Source organism: Juglans microcarpa x Juglans regia, chromosome 1S, assembly GCF_004785595.1.
Source record: "Juglans microcarpa x Juglans regia isolate MS1-56 chromosome 1S, Jm3101_v1.0, whole genome shotgun sequence".
Taxonomy (NCBI): Eukaryota; Viridiplantae; Streptophyta; class Magnoliopsida; order Fagales; family Juglandaceae; genus Juglans; species Juglans microcarpa x Juglans regia.
In genome coordinates this window covers 18,765,680-18,785,927 of record NC_054595.1, presented here as the reverse complement: position 1 = coordinate 18,785,927, position 20,248 = coordinate 18,765,680, and the positions used below count along the sequence as shown (strand labels likewise).

General features: G+C 31.4%; 2 protein-coding genes and 1 non-coding gene across 3 annotated transcripts; 1 reads left to right on the top strand and 2 right to left on the bottom strand.

The window, feature by feature from the left end:
• Positions 1 to 1,267: 1,267 nt before the first annotated feature.
• On the bottom strand, positions 1,268 to 1,338 carry TRNAG-CCC. The gene has a single exon. It is a non-coding gene; the product is annotated as a tRNA-Gly (tRNA).
• A 6,838-nt stretch (positions 1,339 to 8,176) lies between these two features.
• On the top strand, positions 8,177 to 8,747 carry LOC121246716 (flowering-promoting factor 1-like protein 3). Its single transcript, XM_041144960.1, has one exon. It carries the CDS (start codon positions 8,282 to 8,284, stop codon positions 8,597 to 8,599), a length of 318 nt encoding a protein of 105 aa, XP_041000894.1. The 5' UTR covers positions 8,177 to 8,281; the 3' UTR covers positions 8,600 to 8,747.
• A 7,511-nt stretch (positions 8,748 to 16,258) lies between these two features.
• On the bottom strand, positions 16,259 to 19,037 carry LOC121246715 (vesicle-associated membrane protein 724-like). The gene is made up of 6 exons (XM_041144959.1): positions 18,691 to 19,037; positions 17,785 to 17,926; positions 17,571 to 17,691; positions 16,994 to 17,044; positions 16,670 to 16,910; positions 16,259 to 16,480 (listed from the first exon to the last, which is right to left on the bottom strand). Exons 1-5 carry the CDS (start codon positions 18,878 to 18,880, stop codon positions 16,761 to 16,763), a joined length of 654 nt encoding a protein of 217 aa, XP_041000893.1. The 5' UTR covers positions 18,881 to 19,037; the 3' UTR covers positions 16,259 to 16,480; positions 16,670 to 16,760.
• Positions 19,038 to 20,248: the final 1,211 nt, after the last annotated feature.

The following is a 20,248-nucleotide window of genomic DNA, read 5'->3' as shown; positions in this document are numbered from 1 at the left end:
TCTTGCTCTGTTCTTTTTCTTCACAGGATTGAATACACATAGGTGAGTGTTATCCAGTGCTATGAAACCTATATCAGTCTGACTGACGATGATTCTGATGAATGCTATTGGTATTCAGAGCATTAGTCTTCTTGACATGCATTCACCGGAATTTTGAATTTATGCCGGTGATGGTTTTAGTCAGAGCACTCTTTTATCTGTCAGGATTTTCCCCCCAGCCGAGCTGTGGTACTTACCTAATCAACAAATATAGACATAAGAACCATTGATAGGGTATAGAAAACCTATAAAATCCAGAAAATTGACTTGATTGGAATATAGATAATTTTGTTAAGGCTTCTGCTTGGTTAGGCTGGGCTTTATATCTAATCTTAGTTGGCTTGGTAGATAGAAAATTTATTGTTTTAAACTTGAAATGGACGACTAAAACCGTGCGTATGCAGGTTTTGGGTGAGATGAGACACAAAATTTTTATTTTATCGCATCATTACATATTTTTCAAATACTTATACAAAATATATAATAAATAATTCAACTTTTTCAAATCTCAATTCACATTTTTTAAATTTTAAAATAATAATAATATTAAAATACAATATTTTAAATTCTTAAATAAAACACAATTTTTATCTCACGCCCCAAACCTACAAACTAGCTATTTTCATTCTAGCAAAGGAACGTGCGAATTGGGCCCTTTTCCAGAGTTTTCAATTTTATCGGCCTGGTTTTTATATCTTGCAACCGAGCTTGAATGTACTTGATATTGCTTTATAGGGTTAATATTTTTTTATAATGCTATTGGGAACCTACCCAGATTTTCCGCCAGGACTTGTTAGGTAAAGCGGTTTGGTGTGCAAAGTTGCGTATCAATACTCATATAACTTTTTATTAAAAAAAAATAAAAGAAAACATTTTTTGAGAGAAGAATAAGATTTTCTGTCTCATAAAAATCATTTTTATTTTTAATTTGTATTGTTTCTAAACGAATGCTTTAAATTTAACATTAGTTTGTAGTTTGGTACGTAAAATCACTTACAAAAAGGTTTTTCCTTTTCAAAATCATAATTTTCTTCTACATCGTCTACAAGTTTTGAGCTGTTGAGTTTCACATACATGCATGCAGCGTTAGTCACTCATGAGGGATGCTACTCATTATTCCACACCACACACTTTATATATTTTAAAATTATTTTTTATTTTATTAGAAGAATTATTGGAAGTTGTATTGAAATCCAGATTTTGGTACCAAAATTAAATGACTGAAAAATGCGCATCCGGGGAATCGAACCCCGGTCAGTACCGTGGGAGGGTACTATGATACCACTACACTAGATGCGCTAATCTGTTTCCCTCAGTTACTATATATATTTTAAAAATCATAAACAATAAGCTCGAGACTATGGGAGCCCAATTCTGCAAGCCCAATAATCATAATTAGGAGCTTCATTCATTTGAGCCTCTTTAGAAGCCCAGGCCCATCCTTATATATTTTTTCCACCATCCCACACTTTGACAAAATAAAAAATCAATATATACTTTAAATAATAATAATAATATATAAAAAAAAGGTTGTGATGTGTAACCATTCATAAAAATATGAGAGTTAAGATTGATGAAAAATGCTAATTCACACGAGTAGTCTTTGGTAATTTAGGTGCATATATATATATATATATATATATATATATATATAAATAAATTCTATAGAGAACAGATACACCAGGCACTACTTAGATGATGATCACAGCTTATTTGTTTTTATCATTCGAGACAAAACGTCGCACTCATATGTACGTAGTAATATCATGTCAAACGAGGAGTTGGCCTAGACAGCTTGATGAAAAGTATTTAATTCGTATTCCTAAAAAGCCTTGTGGTTTCGATCCAGATTCCAGATCAGTACAATGATCCTCATGTCATTTTCAATACATTATATATGGAATACGATGATAATTCATCTATAAATCCTCTTCTAGATTGATTTTTTATTTTATTTTATTTCCCAATTAGAGGGAATTGATCCTACAATATTCCAAATGTTTAGTACTTTATTCCATAATATATCCCTTTTTTTAATTAATATTTAAGCATAAACTTAACATGAATTGATCATATATATATAAGCAAAATATCATATAATATTGTTCTGTATTATTCCCTTTAATATATATAGCAAAGTTCCCTCATTCACTTTGGAAGAAAAGTTGGCAATGATCAGATACCATTAACAAACATCAACACTTTCTTAAGCCCAATGATTGTGATTGCATTATCATATTACTGTAATGGAGAATATATATATATATATATATATATATATAAGTTCAATATAAACAGAACAGCAGGCCGTCCATATGTTATTTATATTACAGATACTAAAACCTAATTAATTTACGGGAATTCCCTTCGATTTTTTAACTATTGTTATTGCATATTCATTCCATGATTTGCCAGCTCTTGGCCTTCTGAATCAGAAGGAAGGAGATCATGATCAAGCTGGCATCATGTCCTCGAGTCCCACCTGCTAGCTAGCAAGCTAGAAGCTTTGAAGAGAACGGTTAAGACTTAATTGGGATCTTTACTGCCATTAGTATTGGAGATGGGTAATTATAAGGACCATGACTAGAAGCTATCTAACTACCTACCTAATATTCACTACAATTAAGGAAAATACTAGAACACATCATTTGTTTCGATATAAAAAATAGTCATTTTGATAAAAAAAAAATAACTGATAGAGTAAATGAACAGTTTTTTTGTAATGATACTATATATATATATATATATACGTATGCATATATATAACATACAAACAGTATATATATATACGACAACTAAAAAAAAATGGGGAAGTAAAAGGAAGAAGAAATGGCACCATGCATGACTAAAGTGGTGGTACTGGCGGGTCCCATGGTTTTTGGCTTAGATATATGCTCTCTATTCGTTGTCAAGAAAAAACCATCTTTGCACAAATTAATAAATGTTATCTGTACGTACGTATGTGTGTTGTAGGGTATTCATATATAGGCAACATGATGCATGAGTAGATAAACCTGATCAATTTACGAATTGCTTGGTTGCAGTTGGGGAGACGATCGAGTAATGGCCTCCTAGCTAGCTAGCTAGCTGGTTAGATATTGTTAGTTGTATTATTGTCAGTTGTCACCTATCAGTGCAAATTAATTATCCACCACGCACGCTAGCTGTTTGTAGTTGTACGTACTACTGTAATTAATTTATTAATTTTAACTATATATCCTACATGCAAAAACTAAATTCCAAATTGCCATACTTATATATATATATATATAATATATGTCAACAATTTATTTATTTTACCTATATTTTTCTTTCACCTTAATTTTCTTATTAATTCTGATCTCATACTTTCAAAGTAATTTAGTTTTGGGTTATATATATAGTAATTATATTCCCCCGAAAATCACATCATTTTCATTTGTACTGCTCCTTAACTTTAGTGTAAGGCAAGTCTTAATTTCAAAATTTAGTCTCCATTAATACTCAATCCCCAGCTCCGTACAAAATACCCGTTAATTATAAAGGAAATAAGTATAAAAGAAAGAAATTACATTAGTACTATTAAAACTAAGTAATTTCAATTAAGTAAATGGTATTTTGTTTTTTATAAATGATCTTAATTGAAGTTATATATAATCTGTGATTTTTTTGGAGATGGGGTCCGTAATTCATCTACCGTAAAATTTTAAATCAAGATCTGAATTGTATTGAGTCAAAGTTTAAAAACTTAATGAGTTACTATATAGAGAAATGATAATTACAATCGTGAGTGTGCAAATATCGTATAATTACTTTAAAAAAAATGAATAAATACGAGACCCACGTGAAAAGAAAATTAATTTTTTAATAGTAGACTCTGCTTTTTTTTCTAAGTGACTACACAGCATTTGCGCACTCCATGACTGTATGTAATATTACTCATATATTCTCCCTTTTTTCACCCACGCAACTTGAGTGATATATATTTTTCACATATGCAACTTGAGAAATATATATATATATATATCCTCTCTCTCTCTCTCTCTCTCTCTCTCTCTCTCTCTCTCTCTCTCTCTCTCTCTCTCTCTCTCTCTCTCTCTCTCTCTCTCTCTCTCTCTGTGCATATAGCTAGGTAAATTAACTATGTAGGCATCATTGGGAATTTGCATAAAGCAAAATGTGAAAATTATTCCATCTCAAATAATTCGATCACTACTCATTAATTAATTACAATTGATGATCTATATATAGTCTATATATGACATTCATATATCCCGGCATAAACCCTATGTCTTTTCACGGATTTATTGTTTGGTGGGAGACCAACAATCAGCTTTGGTCATGATTAAGATCGATCCATTGCTTTTTCTTAAAAAAAGAAGAGGTTACTAGGGAAAGACACACACACACACATTCATAAAAGATGCTACAAATTAATTAAAGTATATTAATAATGCTGATAGTTAGTAAAATGCATGTAGGACTCAAATTTTGGCATTTGTGAGGAACAACCACATGCATGCATTAATACATATGGCTGCTTAATTATGTACTCATGTGGTATCTATTATAAGTAGTGTGATCATGAGAGCTTTATCCTTTTGATGTTGTGGAGACAAGTCCTAAATGATTCTCTCTGAGATATAGGATTAAAGCGAGCATGTTAACAAAGGTGGTCGGGTTGTAGCTAGGGCAATGTTCCCTGCTGCATGGCCAACTGATATATAACTTTATATAAAGTCATGCATGCATGATCAGGAAAAACAAAAAATACAACAAAAGCTAGCTGATCATTGTCATCTGATGTGGAGTATTGTGGAGTAGGATATAGATATGGAGAATATAATATCACCAATTCTGATCATGAGATGTACATCAGTGTAAAACATTTATAATTTGCTGGCGCCACCTCACTATATATATATACGTCATTATCTCTCGAGGAATTTTTCATTATTCTTTCCGTGGTTATGTATTCGATTTCGTACTACTGGAACCCTTCAATATATATCATCAGCTTCAAGCTGAAAAGGATGCAGCTTTGAATAATTAGCTACTACTTTGTAGTAGAAGTGATCTAGTGATATTGTCCATCTCGATTCTTTTTAATTTTTCTTTCTGAAAGCTAGAGAATTTATAAAGAGTATGATACGTACCATGATAGGTGTCATGTTTTCTTTTATTTTAACGTAAAATATGTGTTTAATTTACACTAAATGATTATTATATATATATATATTATATATATATACATATTGGAGTGATTAAATGGAGATCATCAGAATCATATATATGCCTTGATCATGAGGTAGTTCCCATAAGCACATATATGCATATTAATGAAATATTTTAAGGAACTGCTAATATTAGTTGTTTATAAAATTGAGTTTTCTTGATCGATTTAATAATAAATTATAAGTAGCTAGGAAATAATTATAATTAATTAATTTACGTCGGTCGGTCGGGCCAATGAGAAAGAGGTAGTACTGGAATTTGGAGAGAAGCTGACAAGGGGGATATTTAGGATGAAAGATCATTGTCAAGAAAATGGGAATGCTGAATTTGGTCGGGGTGAAGTTTTGCATGCAGGACCGTGTGGCACGAGGAGGTTGTAGGCAAAATCTAGCAGTGTTGAGACCATATATAGTGCTGCATGGATAAAGTTGGAGGAATATGCGTCGTCGTCTTAAGGTCTCCAGATCATCAGTATCCATCAACTTTGCTAATTAATTTGGTGGCATGGCATGGCATGCATGGCCACTTGATAATGTACTATATGCATGCAACGTCACATTTATATATAAATGTCTCATTACTTTTACATGCATATATATATATATATATATCATCATATATATATATATATATATATATGCTGGCTAAGCTACCTAATTAGCTATACTTGTTGCTTTTTCTTTTTAGCAACTTTTCAACTAAGTTAAAAGAGAGAATAGATCATGACCCATGTCCTTGATCAGGAGAAGAAGAAACAATCTTTTTGAAATGTTGCCTGAGCCTAGAGGCCTAGGCACGTGGGTCACGCATGCGTCTCATCCAGTAGTACTACTGATGTATTTATAAAGTGGTGGATCGACAAACCAAAAACTAGTACTGGTGGTGGTGCATGCATGCAGCTTATAATGGGTAGACATTGGCATATATATCAGAGTTTTTAACTTGCAAATATTAAAAGAGGAGGAAAATATCAAAATGAAATGAAAGAAGAAAGAAATGTTGCTAATTTCTCCATAGATACTGCATGCCCATTTTCCAGCTCTCTAGCTGTAGACAAGATGATCAGCTCGAGCGAGGGGGCTCATGCAGCCGCTCAAGGGATACATGGTGCATGCATATTTAACGCACCTATAACATATATATAAATCTTAGAAGAAGTTTATCTGATTACAGGCTTTGATCCGTAATAGATCACTAATAATTTCTTGCAGGTACGTACCAATTTAATCGATAGGAATAAGACTACATATTATAACACATGACTCAATTAAAACCATTGCAGATTCAGGTTTCAAAGATTAATTAGAAATTTCACACGAAGCCTCCTGATCATCTTATAATTATAATAAGTAGAAATATCCATTAAGTAATGTCATGGGAAATTATATATTTACAAAAATCGATGTAGTCATGTTACATATTAATGGACATCATGTTATCTTTTCTGGCCTACCTGTGATTAAATAAAATAAAATAAAATAAAAAAGAAGCAAAAATAATTTAATGTAGTACTGTCGAATTGGAGGCACTGATCTTATATATCATGATCTATAATAATGGAAAAGATAAACCTTTTTATAATTAATGCTACAATTCCATATTTTTTTTAAATGAAAAGTTAAATTTAAACATTAATTCCTAATTCATGGCATATATAGTACTAGTGGAAGCAATTGTACAAGTCAAATAAGTATGTTAATACGCTACAAGAAAAATGAGTATTTATGATTTTTTTTAGATAAAATAAGATTTATTTTAATTTAAAATAGTCATTTCACTAGAAATAACTAATCACAAATAAATAGTTGTCTTATATACTCTAATCAATTCTAGCTAGCCTAAACTTGTTCACATGCCTTTCTCCATTTCCTCTTTTGGCCTTCCTTCGTCCATCCACCATGCATGCATGTCCATAGACTTTAATTTATTTAATTTTCTTTTTTCCTCGCACCCGGCCACCCCAACATGAGTACTACTCCTCATCAGTTGCCAATTTTCTTATATGCATGCCAAACAAATTTTTTTATAAAATGACCAGTACGTAATTAAGATTCATGCACCATCTTAATTACCTAGACTGCGCATAGGCTAGCTTAATGGCCTAGGCTCCCGGCCGTAACTTTTTTTTTTTTTTTTTGAAAAATATCTTTATGATTTTTAATTAATAAAAACTATGTATGCACGCGATGCATGCATATATAAGATCGATCATTGTAAATAATGTTTGAATAAGTTGAATTATAACTCTCAAATATTATATATAAGAAAGATTTAAAGAAACATATATATATATATATATATATAGAAGAGACAATATATAAAAAGCAACAAAGAGACAATACTATTGTGCACGACTCTCCAATATATTATAATATCTTGCTGCCATGCATCAACATCCCAAATTCCTTTGGTCGACTCCCCATATAAATTAAATTATATACATACGAATATCGGCAGTACTGGTAATTATCCGTAAAGATGATCGTGTACAATTTTGACAACTACTACGTCAACAAATACACGATAAAGTCATTTTCTGTTAAACTTTATGATCTTTAATTTCTAGGATAAGACGTCCTAATCTAATTAATATATTTATGTCTACAAACAAAACAAAGATTCCCAAGCTGGCCTGTTAAAGGCTTGGAAGAAAAAAAGGACCACGGATTCCCCTCAATCCGATTATGCCCACAAATCTTATTTCCCAAACACCCTGACCCCAACTGTGTCCTTGGGCCCTCCCCTCATATATAAATATATTATATATATATATATATATATATATCGGACCCCACATGTATGACCTGCGTACATCTTCTACACCCATAAATATTTCAAAACCAAATAAAATTATATATATTAATTTATAATTGCCACGTACGTACTCTTCTTCTCCAATATAAATACACCTACTCGACCCCTTTCCTGCTCATCTCCAAGCTAACAATTAGGTTCGTCTTACATATATATATTCTCACTGAAAACACCTCTCTAATTAAAGAGCTTCTCAGAGAGAGAGAGAAAAAGAATGTCTGGTGTGTGGGTTTTCAAGGACGGTGTTGTTCGCCTGGTTGAGAACCCGGCGGCGGAGTCATTGGATGCACGGCGCAAGGTGCTAGTCCACACGCCTAGCAACGAGGTGATTACCTCGTACGCGGCCCTGGAGCGCAAGCTGTTGTCGCTTGGGTGGGAGAGGTACTACAAGGACCCAGACCTCCTCCAGTTCCACAAACCATCCACTGTCCACCTCATCTCTCTCCCCAAGGATTTCAACAGGTTCAAGTCCATGCACATGTTCGATATCGTCGTCAAAAACCGTAACATGTTCGAAGTCAAGGACATGTAGTAGTTGATCTACTAGTTCTTGTCCGGCCCGGCCCTTGGCCTGTGCTTCCACGTCGTCGTTCGTGCATGGTGTGCGTGCTAGCTAGCTAGCTCCTCACGTGTCAATGCAATATCTCGTCTCTTTATAAGTGTTTGTTTGTGCTCAAGAATTAACTGCTTTATGTTTTTTCTTACGGGAGGTGGGTTTCCTACTTGACCGCGACTATAATAGTTTCGATTATCCCATCATCAGTCTAGTTTGGTTGGTCTCTGATTTCCATTTATCGGTCTTTTCCTGAAAAAAAAAAAAAAAATGATCGTTTAGGTCGTCAAGCTTGTGCATAGGTAGAGAAGCTAATTAATGTAGTTTAAGGGTCTGGTCTTGTACGTCTGGTTGGTGAGCAATGCTTGTAATGTTTCTGTAAATTATCGTTGCCTTTGTTCAATGGAATTTCGATTTCATATATATATATATATATATATATATATATATATATACTACTTTTTCTTCTCCTTATTTATTTTATTTTATTTTCTTTATATAATTCCCATTTTTGCTGTAATTTGATAAAAAAAACCTAGCTAAAAAGATCAAAAGAAGAAAAACTTGCGGAAGGAAATATTGCAGACGTTTGAATAGGAGTACTGGGCATTGGCCATGAATTAGCAGCAGATGATCTGTTTAGTGTGGGAAGGAGGGCAAGAAGTGGGTCATCATGACTTTGGTGGAGCCATCCATTTTGCTTTGGGTCATGAAAAGGTTGTTCTGCGACGTGTTGATACCCAAGTGGACGAGTCTATCCATTTTCTTCTGCACAAGAGAAGGACATGAGTTCGCATCTTTTGTCTGATTTGAATATATATATATATATATATGTATATATAAAGCAATTCGAAATCTCCGAATTGCCCTAGCTAGCTGCTAATTTTAGTACGTACCACAACATCATTAAGTGGTTTTGTAAGGCTGGTGAAACTTTTTGTTCCAAAAAAACTCTCTTTTCGTACCAATAATTCATCCAACAAGATCAGGAAGTTCAAAATTGTTTCTAAATTAATCAAAATTGCTATGTAGTACGTAATCATGTGATCCATCTCTTAACATGACTGATCGATCTTACTGTTCACATGATATTTAATTTCTGCTGGCCGGCTGAGTGAGTGGAAGCATGTACGTACACATGATGATCTGCAAATTGAGCCCATCATGACTAAGTATCATAACTTTTCATGCGAGGGTCACCTCAGCAGACAGTCTGCTCGACCAGCTTGCTAGCTGCAACACTAGTGCATGACTTTTAGAATAAACGTCCCTTCAACTTCTTATTCCTATTGATAAGATGTTATAAAAATTCATAATATTATTAAAAATTATTTTCTTAAACATTAAATTAAAAAATTAAAAAAAAAATATTCGAAAGAAATCTTCAAATCCATTTTCAGAATCCAAAAAAACTTTTTAAAAAAAATAATGATATACACATAACATATTATATAATATATAGTACAACAATATTATAAAATAAAGATATTTTTATAAAATAATATTACTTTTATAAGATATTTTATAAAAATATATCTCATTTAAAATATAATTGTATAAAATGTTATAAAAAATATTGTATGTAAATTATTTTTCTTGTGATTTTTTTTTTAGATAAAAATAATTATTTATAACGTAAATAAATTTATTTTAATTAAAAATAATTAATCGTAAATTAATAATTTTCTTATAGTAAATATTGTAATTGAATTTTCCATTTAATTACCATATCATTACGAGAAATGACTAGTTGTAAGCATGTCTCTTTTCCTGGAATTATGTGCTCATGAATATCAATATATATGATACACGTGAAGGTATGAATTGGTTAATTTGTAACGTCGCTGGCCATGATGTTAATGGGCCTAAAAACTGGAATAATAACAAAAACAAGATTACCTGTAATGCAAGATCAGTTGTCTTGAAGTAGCAAGATTTTATCTGGATTCTGGACATGCCCCCCCGGCGGCAAAAAAAAAAAAAAAACAAAAATATATAGAATAGAAAATCTATCCAGAAATGGGAAAAGGACAACAATTTATCCAAACCAAAGGATGATCGAGCAGGACCAGATCACAGCGCTAGCGTGCTAGGCGTCCATGCATGCCCAAAGAAGTAGGACAATTCCCTTATGGTAAGTTGCCAGCTGGTGCCAACATTACCCAACGTACAAAAATCTCATCCTACGGCCTACGAAACAAACGATATATCACTTACATACTACTATTATATATATATATATATATATATATAAATGCATGCTGCAAATATCTTATAAAAATAAAATAGAATTGGCCTTCAGTGAAAGCAACCTTTCAATATTAATGATTGATTTAGGGATACTTTTTCTGATCTATTCTATCTGACATGCGAGTAGTGTATATATACATACATACATACATACATACGTACATACGTACATACGTATGTATGTATGTATGAGTTTTACTACATAATCTCCATCACATTCCACACTTCATAATTTTTTTAAATTTTTAAATTTTTTCATAATTTTTTTTGAGTTTATTCTTTTTAAATTATTTTAAATTTTATATTCATTATTCATATAATAAATATTTGATAAAAGAAAAAAATAATAAAAATTAAAAAAAATGTAGAGTGTGAGGAAGTTGTAAAGATTTATTCTATATAAATATATAATGAGAATATGCTAGTGGGAAAAAAAATGATTTTGAGTATATATTAATTTATGAGGAAATTATGAACTCCCATATAATCACACCTTCGGCCCTAATTAATCATGTTAAGCCTAAATTAGTACTTTGGAATAAGCAAATCTTAATTGTATCCCATGCATAAATATATATATATAGGATTATAATATATTAATTCACTTAATCATGTTATTACATTAACCAATCAAAATTAACCACCGTCTCATAATACATCGAAAGATTAGTACCGGGCTTAATGTCGTAGCGGACATATATATATATATATAAGACCACTTCCTTTATTAATTATCAAGATCTTGCATGCCCTACTCTTTGTCTGAATTAACCAAGAAATTATTTAGTACGACATAAATGTCAAAAAGAATGCTTCATATTATAATTAATTAATTTTACGACTCATAATATAATAATTATTAATATTGTAACTTCTTTAAAATTACTAAATTTCATATTTTTATAATTTGAATTTTAAATTTTATCGGATTATAATTTAGTACTACGACATATGTCAAAGAGCCCTTTCCTTTCCTTTAATTTCCTCTTTCTCATTCAAATTAGCTAGCTGCTCCCATTCCTTCTTTGAATGGGCTACAATGCACTTTTTCATTGAGTAGTCAGTTCCACCTTGTTCACATTGATACCTTGTTCACATTGGTCTTCATCCACAACTCATCAATGAATATAACTCGTGACAAAAGTCGCTGAGAGAAAGAAAGCTCTTCTTTCTTTCACCCTATCTACAAAGAATGGGGCACTTGAGATCTTTCTCTGTCCTCTCATGCTTGGGGTTTCATTCTTTTTTTTTTTTTTTTAATTTCAGATCCCCAAACGATGTTAACTTGCCCTATCTTTGACCATATATTTTGTATGATCATGAAAATTAGTGGTAATTAGAAAATGAATGCCATGATGATTAGGGGTGTAACTGGTCCGGTTCGGTCTGGTTTTGGATAAAATTTAGGACCGAACCGGTATGTACCGGTTTTGTATTTTTCAAAACCGATTACGCACCAGTTATCCTCCTAAACCGGTACTTCCGGTTTTACCGGTTTCCGGTCCGGTCCGGTCCGATTTTTCGGTTTTTTTAAAATGTAAGTTTCACAATTTGTTATTAAAAATTTGTTTATAAAAAAAAAATTGATTTAAAAACAATTGTTTTATACTTTTATTAATATATTAGACTATATAATAGAATTAATATTAGACTATTGGTATAGTTATAAGTTATATATTAGTATTAGTTATAAACTTTTAGTGATTTAATATTAACATTTTATGTAATAATTTATAAATTATAACAAGAAATTACTTCATATATGATTATATATAATTATATATATTATATATAAAAATTTCACATAAAAATTTATAATTATACATTATATATAAAACTTATATATATTAATATTTAATATATATAAAATATTAAAACTTATATATAAAAATATTATTTTTTATTTTTTTAATCAATCGGTCTGGTCCGGTTCGGTCCGGTCCAAAAAATTCTGGAACCGGAATCGAACCGGAACCGGCCGGTTTTTAGATTTTAAAAACCGGTTCCAGACCGGACCAGTTCAAAACTGGTAAAGCCGGTCCGGTCCGGACCGATTTTCCGGTTTGAATTTACACCTTTAATGATGATGCTTCTATGTAGTTTTGATTTCAAATGAAAAACAAAAATCAAAAAACAAACATGAGCAAGTGTTATCAGAGTTAGGTTATGAGGGAAACCAATCAATTAAGCCATGGAAAGAGCACTATTTGGTTGTGTTTGGTTGTTTGAATGAGCTCAACTCATCTCAACCAATCATTATTAATGAGACTTACTATTTTTTCAACTTACTATAAAAATTTAAACTCATCTCAACCTATTTTATACATTCAAATGCATATCTCAACTTATTTACGTTCAAACATATCTCAATAGGACCCACAAAATACAATTATTCACTGATCATCTTATAAGATCAGTACCTCAGAATCCAAACGTAAGTAGCTAGATCGCTATATTATTGGTATTTTGACACTCTTCTACATGAAAACCTAGATTCTCGACTGATCAATACGTGGGATATTATTTCACTTTAAAGTAATGTTATTCTTCTTCTTGAATTTGTTATCTCTAGTCACATAAACTAATGTTAAGTGATTTAAAAAATAAAACATTGTTTAAAATGCAATAATTCTATATCTATTTAAAGTCTTTACACTACACATCATCCATATGACGTATCATGTCAATTATTAATGTGATTGAAATTAAGAGACAAAATTTAATATGATAAACATTTTTTTTTTTCAAAAAGAAAATGAAGTTAGGCTTCAAACTTAAGTTCATCATTCACGTGTTACAAGAAATTAATTGTTGTTAATTATCTCGATAAAAGAAAAAATAATTAATGTGCGAGTATCCTTTAGTTAATTTTATAAGCATGTTCATGACATACTTTCATAATTATAATTAATTAACAATTGTCCGATGACTTATATGCGAATATATATGCTCCAATTGGCTGACCCATCAAGTTTTTCGGATGCCCAGCCATGACAAGATGCCATGCATGAAGGTTGTCACTTTCCTCCAAATTAAAGCAATCCAAGATGTATTAATATATGTAATCAACACTTTTCAATAGCCAATATTAATAATGCATGCATGATGTCAGTCTATTCCAAAAAGATGAAATATATAGAAACTTGCATATTTTAGTTATACTACTCTACTCTGAGACTCTAATCACCACCGCCCATAAATATTATATGACGAACATCATGAATGAATGAATCATACTCCTCGATGATCAAAAGTGTTTGGATCTTTTTCATGTGTTTTTCAAACTGCATGCTCGCGTGGAACGAATTAGCTACCTATATATATTATTATTCTTCCTAGGATCAGTACTGTGTGCTTAATTTTCCAGCCGGCGCCTAACTTAATTTCATGGGGAAACTCAATTAATTAGTGTGGTAAGGTTGGCAAGCCACGACTTATAATGCTTCTAAGTCATAAAACTTTTTAATAAAATATATATCCATAATTGGACTGTACGTGAATACATTATATATATATATATATATATATATATATATATATATACACGACCTGCCTTTAAAAGAGTTCAAACGTGCATGGGAAGAAAACATGATATACTAGAATACCTGTGAAATTTACCTAATATTATCTCGAAAAGACACAAACTTATCAATTGTTTATGAATATCTTTTATTTCTTGTGTTGAAACAACATAGATATACAAAAAAGAAACCCATAAAGAGAAGTGCTGCAACTATAAAAAAAAAAATTCAATAAAAATAAACTGATATGAACCCGTAGGAAATCTTGGTTCCCATCATAAACTCACAAACTGACATGATTTCATATGATACATTATATCTGTTTTACAAAAATAAAAAAGTTTTACAATTTAACGTATCACATCAATTCACGTCAATTTGTGAGTTTATTTTTATAAAATCTCTTTGTGGCTAAAGTATTTCTCAATAATGTATACACATTTGTTGATATGACGTATTTTAAGTGATTGCCATAAAAGGTCATTAAAACTACACCATATCAATTTGGTTGATTAAGAATATGTTTAGATATTGAGATGAGATGAAAAATCTGTAAAAAGTAGTGATGAAATAATTTATGAATAATAGTTAAATTGTTTGAGTTAAGATCTTTTATGAGGTTTTGGGAAAGGAGAGAGAAAAAGATGAATAAAAATAATATAAAGTTAAAATATTGTTATAATATAATTTTTATTTTGAGATTTGAAAAAGTTGAATTATTTTTTGTATTTTGTTTGAAAGTTTGAAAAAATTATCATAATTAAGTGATGATTAGATGAAAAAGTTAAATATTTGAAATTAAAAAGTATTTATATTTGAGTAATGTTTAGACGTTAAGATGAGGTAAAATTTCTTATCTTATATCACCGTCCAAACACAGCCTAAGATTGAGATTGCTAACGAATTACTAAACTTGGTTTGAGGACATTCACGAATCTGAAAATGAAGTAAGCAAAGCTCCTTGTAATTTTAATTTGGGTTGAGATTCGGCTTAACCCTTGCCGTCAAAATGCGACAAGCTTCAAAGCATGGGGAGCATTTGGACCCCCTATTTGTCAAATTGTCTAACCAACCATGATGGGAGATGTAACACTTGGAAGTGTCAAAGCAAGATGTATCTGTCAGCCCACTTTAGCAGAGTTTTAAAGGCTTTAGTCTTGGGGCCCAATGATGGGTCCAATACGAAAACCACTAGTTGGAATAAATTTGGATCGATTAGAGATTAAAAAAAAAAATCTATTTATAAGTCTGTTTTATAATGTACCAAAACATATTATTAATGTGAAAATACATCACATTAAAATAATTCTACTTAGCATTTTCACACACCATAAATCACATATTTTTTAATTTTTTTTTCTTTTTTCCCATAACAAGTATGTGGTGTATAGATGATAAGTAGAACAACTCAATTAGTTTAACAAGAAAAAAAATTAAAATATGTATGCTATGTAGTGTGGGATGATGAGTAACATAACCCATCACATTAACTAACGTAAAAAAAAAAAAAAAAAAAAAAAAAAAAAAAAAATACGTTCATTGACACTAAACATACAATTTTATAGCTACGTTTGGATGTTGGGATGAATTGAGTTGAGTTGACTTATGAATAGTAGTATTTTGTGGATCCTATTAAGATAGGTTTAACATTTTTAAATTGAGAGAAATTGAACTTTTTACCTTAAAATGTATGAAATAAGTTGAGATGAATTTAACTTTTTTATAAGAAGTTAAAAAACTAGTGAGTCCTATTAATGATTACTTTGAGATGAGTTGAATTTAGTTCAACAACTAAACACAAAAGTTGTTTGTTTACAAATCAAACTTGTAAACAGCTAACTCTTCAATCCATAGTGCTCAATCAGTTGTACCATAAACAGCCCCATTTGAATGCACATTCAATCTACATCAAGACAACTGGCCGGGACAAGTTTTGAGGTACGACACTGTCCCATTCATGTGGTGCGCGCACCTATGTTCTAACAATTGTTTGGTAAAAGTTTTGCAATTTGACGATAAATTTCCCAGCAAAAATGAACCAGAACCTTGAAAACTATTACAAGTATATACATCATATGGGAGTGTATATATATAAAGTAATGTTAGAGAGAAATTATTGTAAAAGTGCACACTTTACACTCACTGCATGGCTGTTTCTAATTGATTGTTCCCAACACTCACTTGGGGAGATGTGTAGTCTAGATGATGCTACATCATGTATGTAAAATGGATGCTCCCAATAGTGACTTCTATCTATATTTATTCATATATATATGATGACGATCGAAGTACTCCACATTGTATAACAACCACACGGATGAGTAATTGATTAAATTGGACCTAAACAAATAAAGAAGAATTTCTTTCTACTAGTTGGTGCAGTCAAATCCACGGCAAATAGAAAGCCAGATTACTAGAATGAGGAGTACTAAGATTCCAAGAAACACCAGCTTTATTTTCATGTTTTGATACCACATCTTCCTTTTAAGTTGTGTTCCACGTAATTTGTACTGTTGGGCCTGCAATTTGCAAATAACAAGTTTGCTCAGTACCAAGCCAAGACAAAGATATATCCAAAACCTGGTCCTGCTCTCTCAATTACCTGATCATGTAAATCTTTAGCCTTGACATCAATTTCCATTATGTGTTCCCCCTAACAAGAACCTGAAACGTGTATACAAAATCAAATAACATAAGCCGCAGCTTCGATCCGTTGTTTGGTTGTGTTATGATGCAAGACACAATCAAATGATGCAACTTAAGCAAGCAAGGATGATGGGTGCAAGAGGACACATACAGCATAAAAAGGGAATTACAACCCACTAGGACATCCAATCCTCCAGATCCGAAGATTTCACCCAAATAATAACAATCTTCTAAAGAGAAATATTGCTTTAGCCACAAAAATATCTTGTAAAAGTATACTCACAAACTGACGCGGTTTAATATAATACGTTAGATTGTAAATTTACTTTTATTATAAAATAGATCTAATGTATCATATGAAGTCATGTCAATCTGTGGGTTTATTTTTGAGAAATTTCTTTTTGACTATAGCAGTACTTCTCTCTTCTAAATAGTTTCAGAAGCCAGTCACATGAACAGCCCATTAAATTCGAGCAAATGCACAGTATGGGGGCAAAGAGAGCATATTATTCTTCAAGACAAAGTATCATTACCTTGTCAATATTCTCCAGCATAATACTTTTAAGTTGTGTAACTTGGGCGTTCACTTTTAACACCTTCTCAATCTCTTCAGCATGGTCAACAATGTACTTCATGTGCTCTTTCATGATTGGCCTGTAGATTTAAATTTACTTCATTTTTCACCCTCTAGTACTAAGAGTTTTAAGTTCAAATGCATGAGTGGGGGGTTTTTATGAATGAACATACGCGAACTTCTTGTTAAGACTTTTGGCATTTGCTGTATCTGCTTTACCACCCCCATATCTTTTCCTAAAGTCCACCTTCATCCGTTCCAAGAATGCAAAGGATATCTGCTTGCCAACAGATTCTTTGGCAACAACACAGTAAGCTGCAAATTCACAAAGACCCAAAATAAGAGGGTCAGCAATACCTAATTAGAAATACCTTTAAGAAAGAAAAAAATAAAATAAAGAAGTTGCCACTGAACTCGGTGTACTGGTAATTTTGCATCTAAACTTTTCATATATTGCAATTAAGATAAGGGGTTGAATTATGGAAACGATCTATATAGGAATTATATATAAAAAAGATGTAATATATGTAAACCATAAACTAAGTTTTGTATTTTGCTGAAGAAAGTATAGCAGTAACGTCATATATTTACAAGTTTTTAAGTCGTACAATTACATACCACGAAGTTAGCTATCCAGTGAACATGGAGTTCTTTTTTTTCATTAAATATGTTTTATATACCCAAATAATTACAAATTTTAAAAGAGAAATAATCTAACGTGAATATATTATATTCTAATTTAATAAAGTTCTTGAAATAAAACAGGAAAAGAAAAAAAAAAATGTAGCTACCATAAAATTTTAAGTGACATCAAATTTTAATTTGATGATATATAAGAAATTAAGACCTATAAACCGAGCTGATTCACTGTCTCATTCAATTCCCCAGCCACCATGCAGAGTACAATGACTTAACTTTAGGAGAAGTCTCTCCTTCATTCCTTGAAAATCAAAAAGACATGGAAGACCAAGTGCAAAAACATGAAAATGAAAGCAAAAACTCTATGTGCGAGCGTTTCAGGTTCAGGCCAGATGCAACTAAACGAGTTAAGTGAAAAGATAAACAATGCGAAATATTACCATAACCATCCTCAACGAGAAAGTTGAAGGTGTGGTGGTCGCAGGTGTAGGTGAACTTGTCGTTGGAGGACCCGAGTTTCTCAAGGCACTGAGCCGCAATCGCTGGGAAGTTGCCACTGAACTCGGTGTACTCGGCCAAGATCACGGTGCCTCGTGCCACGAAGCTGTATATGAACGATTCCTGACTCATTGCTCTGTCTCTCTCTCTCTATGCGTGTGTGTTGAGAACTGAAATAACTCCAAAGCAGGACAGAAATGGAGCAAAACTGGATCGCGAGCGGGCAAGCTTGAGTTCCCTGTTCAACGTTGGCAATTTATGGGATCTAATTTTGGTGTGTTTCTTTGCAGCGAAGTAATTGTCGTTGTGCCGCGTCTTGGAAAATTATTCCTACCCAAAAAAAACGACCGCGTCTTAAGTTTAGAAGTCAGAAACGAACGACAGGATTTGTTTGGATTTATAATATTGATTTATTTGGATTTGGATCCGTCAAGATTGATTTCATTCAAACCCTTTATTTTTTTAAAACAATATAAAAATCCCTGTCAAAAAGTAAACAATTGAAATATAAATAATGTTATATACAGTTATACATTATTCAAGCGTCACGTATTTCCTTTAAAAAATAGTAATATCTATTATGAAAAAGTTATAAATTCTTAATGTGAGTCTCATATTTTTTTATTTTTTTTAAAAAAAATGTGCGACATTTACACAATCTTTAACTGCATTTATTATTTCTCTTGAAATATTTCTTAATAAATAAATATAGTCTATTCAATTTTTAATAAGATATATGTCATGATTTTTGAATTTTTCCAACAAATGTGGACCGACTCTTTCAAAATTATCATACACAACGTATTATAGAATCCACATACGTTAGTGCTTGCTTCCAAAATGAAAGAATTTTCAATTTTTTTTTTCGCTTTTTTCAAGTATTCTTTCTTTTATATATGACTTTTTATTTTCTTCTAGAATAGAAAGAAATCGTATTTTGGCTGCCATGACCCCTACTATGAGATAACCTCACCTTCCCTTCCCCCACAAGGTCAAGAGGTCAATGTTAAAGGTTTGATAACTTTGATCCATTGCTCCTTTGAAACCTCCAATTTATTTATTTATATTCGCTACACTATCATACTTATTTATTGCCCGTTAATCTTTAAAAAAATAAAGATCGCTACCAAATAATCCGCGTGTGGCTCACTCGCCTGCGAGGAATCCAACAGATCTCGTATTAGACTATTGGTATTAACTTCATCAAAGTTATCTCTAAAATTTAATAAAAAGTACATGATTTCTATAAATCTAAAACTTCTTTAGTCATAACTCTACATTGAATTAGCCATTGAATTCATCAAAATAATAATATAATATTATTTTTTTAATAAAAATATTTTTATTTTTTTTCATATTTTACAATTACACTAATCATATGTTGATTAATAATTTAATTTGATTCTTACATTATTATTACAAGACGGTTGGAGATTAAATATGAATACAAAAGACATTTGGAGATTAAAAGTGAATAAAAAATAAATTTGATAAATGAAT

What these genes read in the sequence shown, in the direction of transcription:
- LOC121246716 (XM_041144960.1), top strand. Translation starts at nt 8,282, where the DNA reads ATGTCTGGTGTGTGGGTTTTCAAGGACGGTGTTGTTCGCCTGGTTGAG.
- LOC121246715 (XM_041144959.1), bottom strand. Translation starts at nt 18,880, where the DNA reads ATGAGTCAGGAATCGTTCATATACAGCTTCGTGGCACGAGGCACCGTG. An exon ending in TCTCGTTGAGGATGGTTATG is followed by an intron (nt 17,927 to 18,690) that starts GTAATATTTCGC and finishes GTGAATTTGCAG; the next exon opens with CTTACTGTGTTGTTGCCAAA. An exon ending in TGCTGGAGAATATTGACAAG is followed by an intron (nt 17,045 to 17,570) that starts GTAATGATACTT and finishes GGTTCTTGTTAG; the next exon opens with GGGGAACACATAATGGAAAT.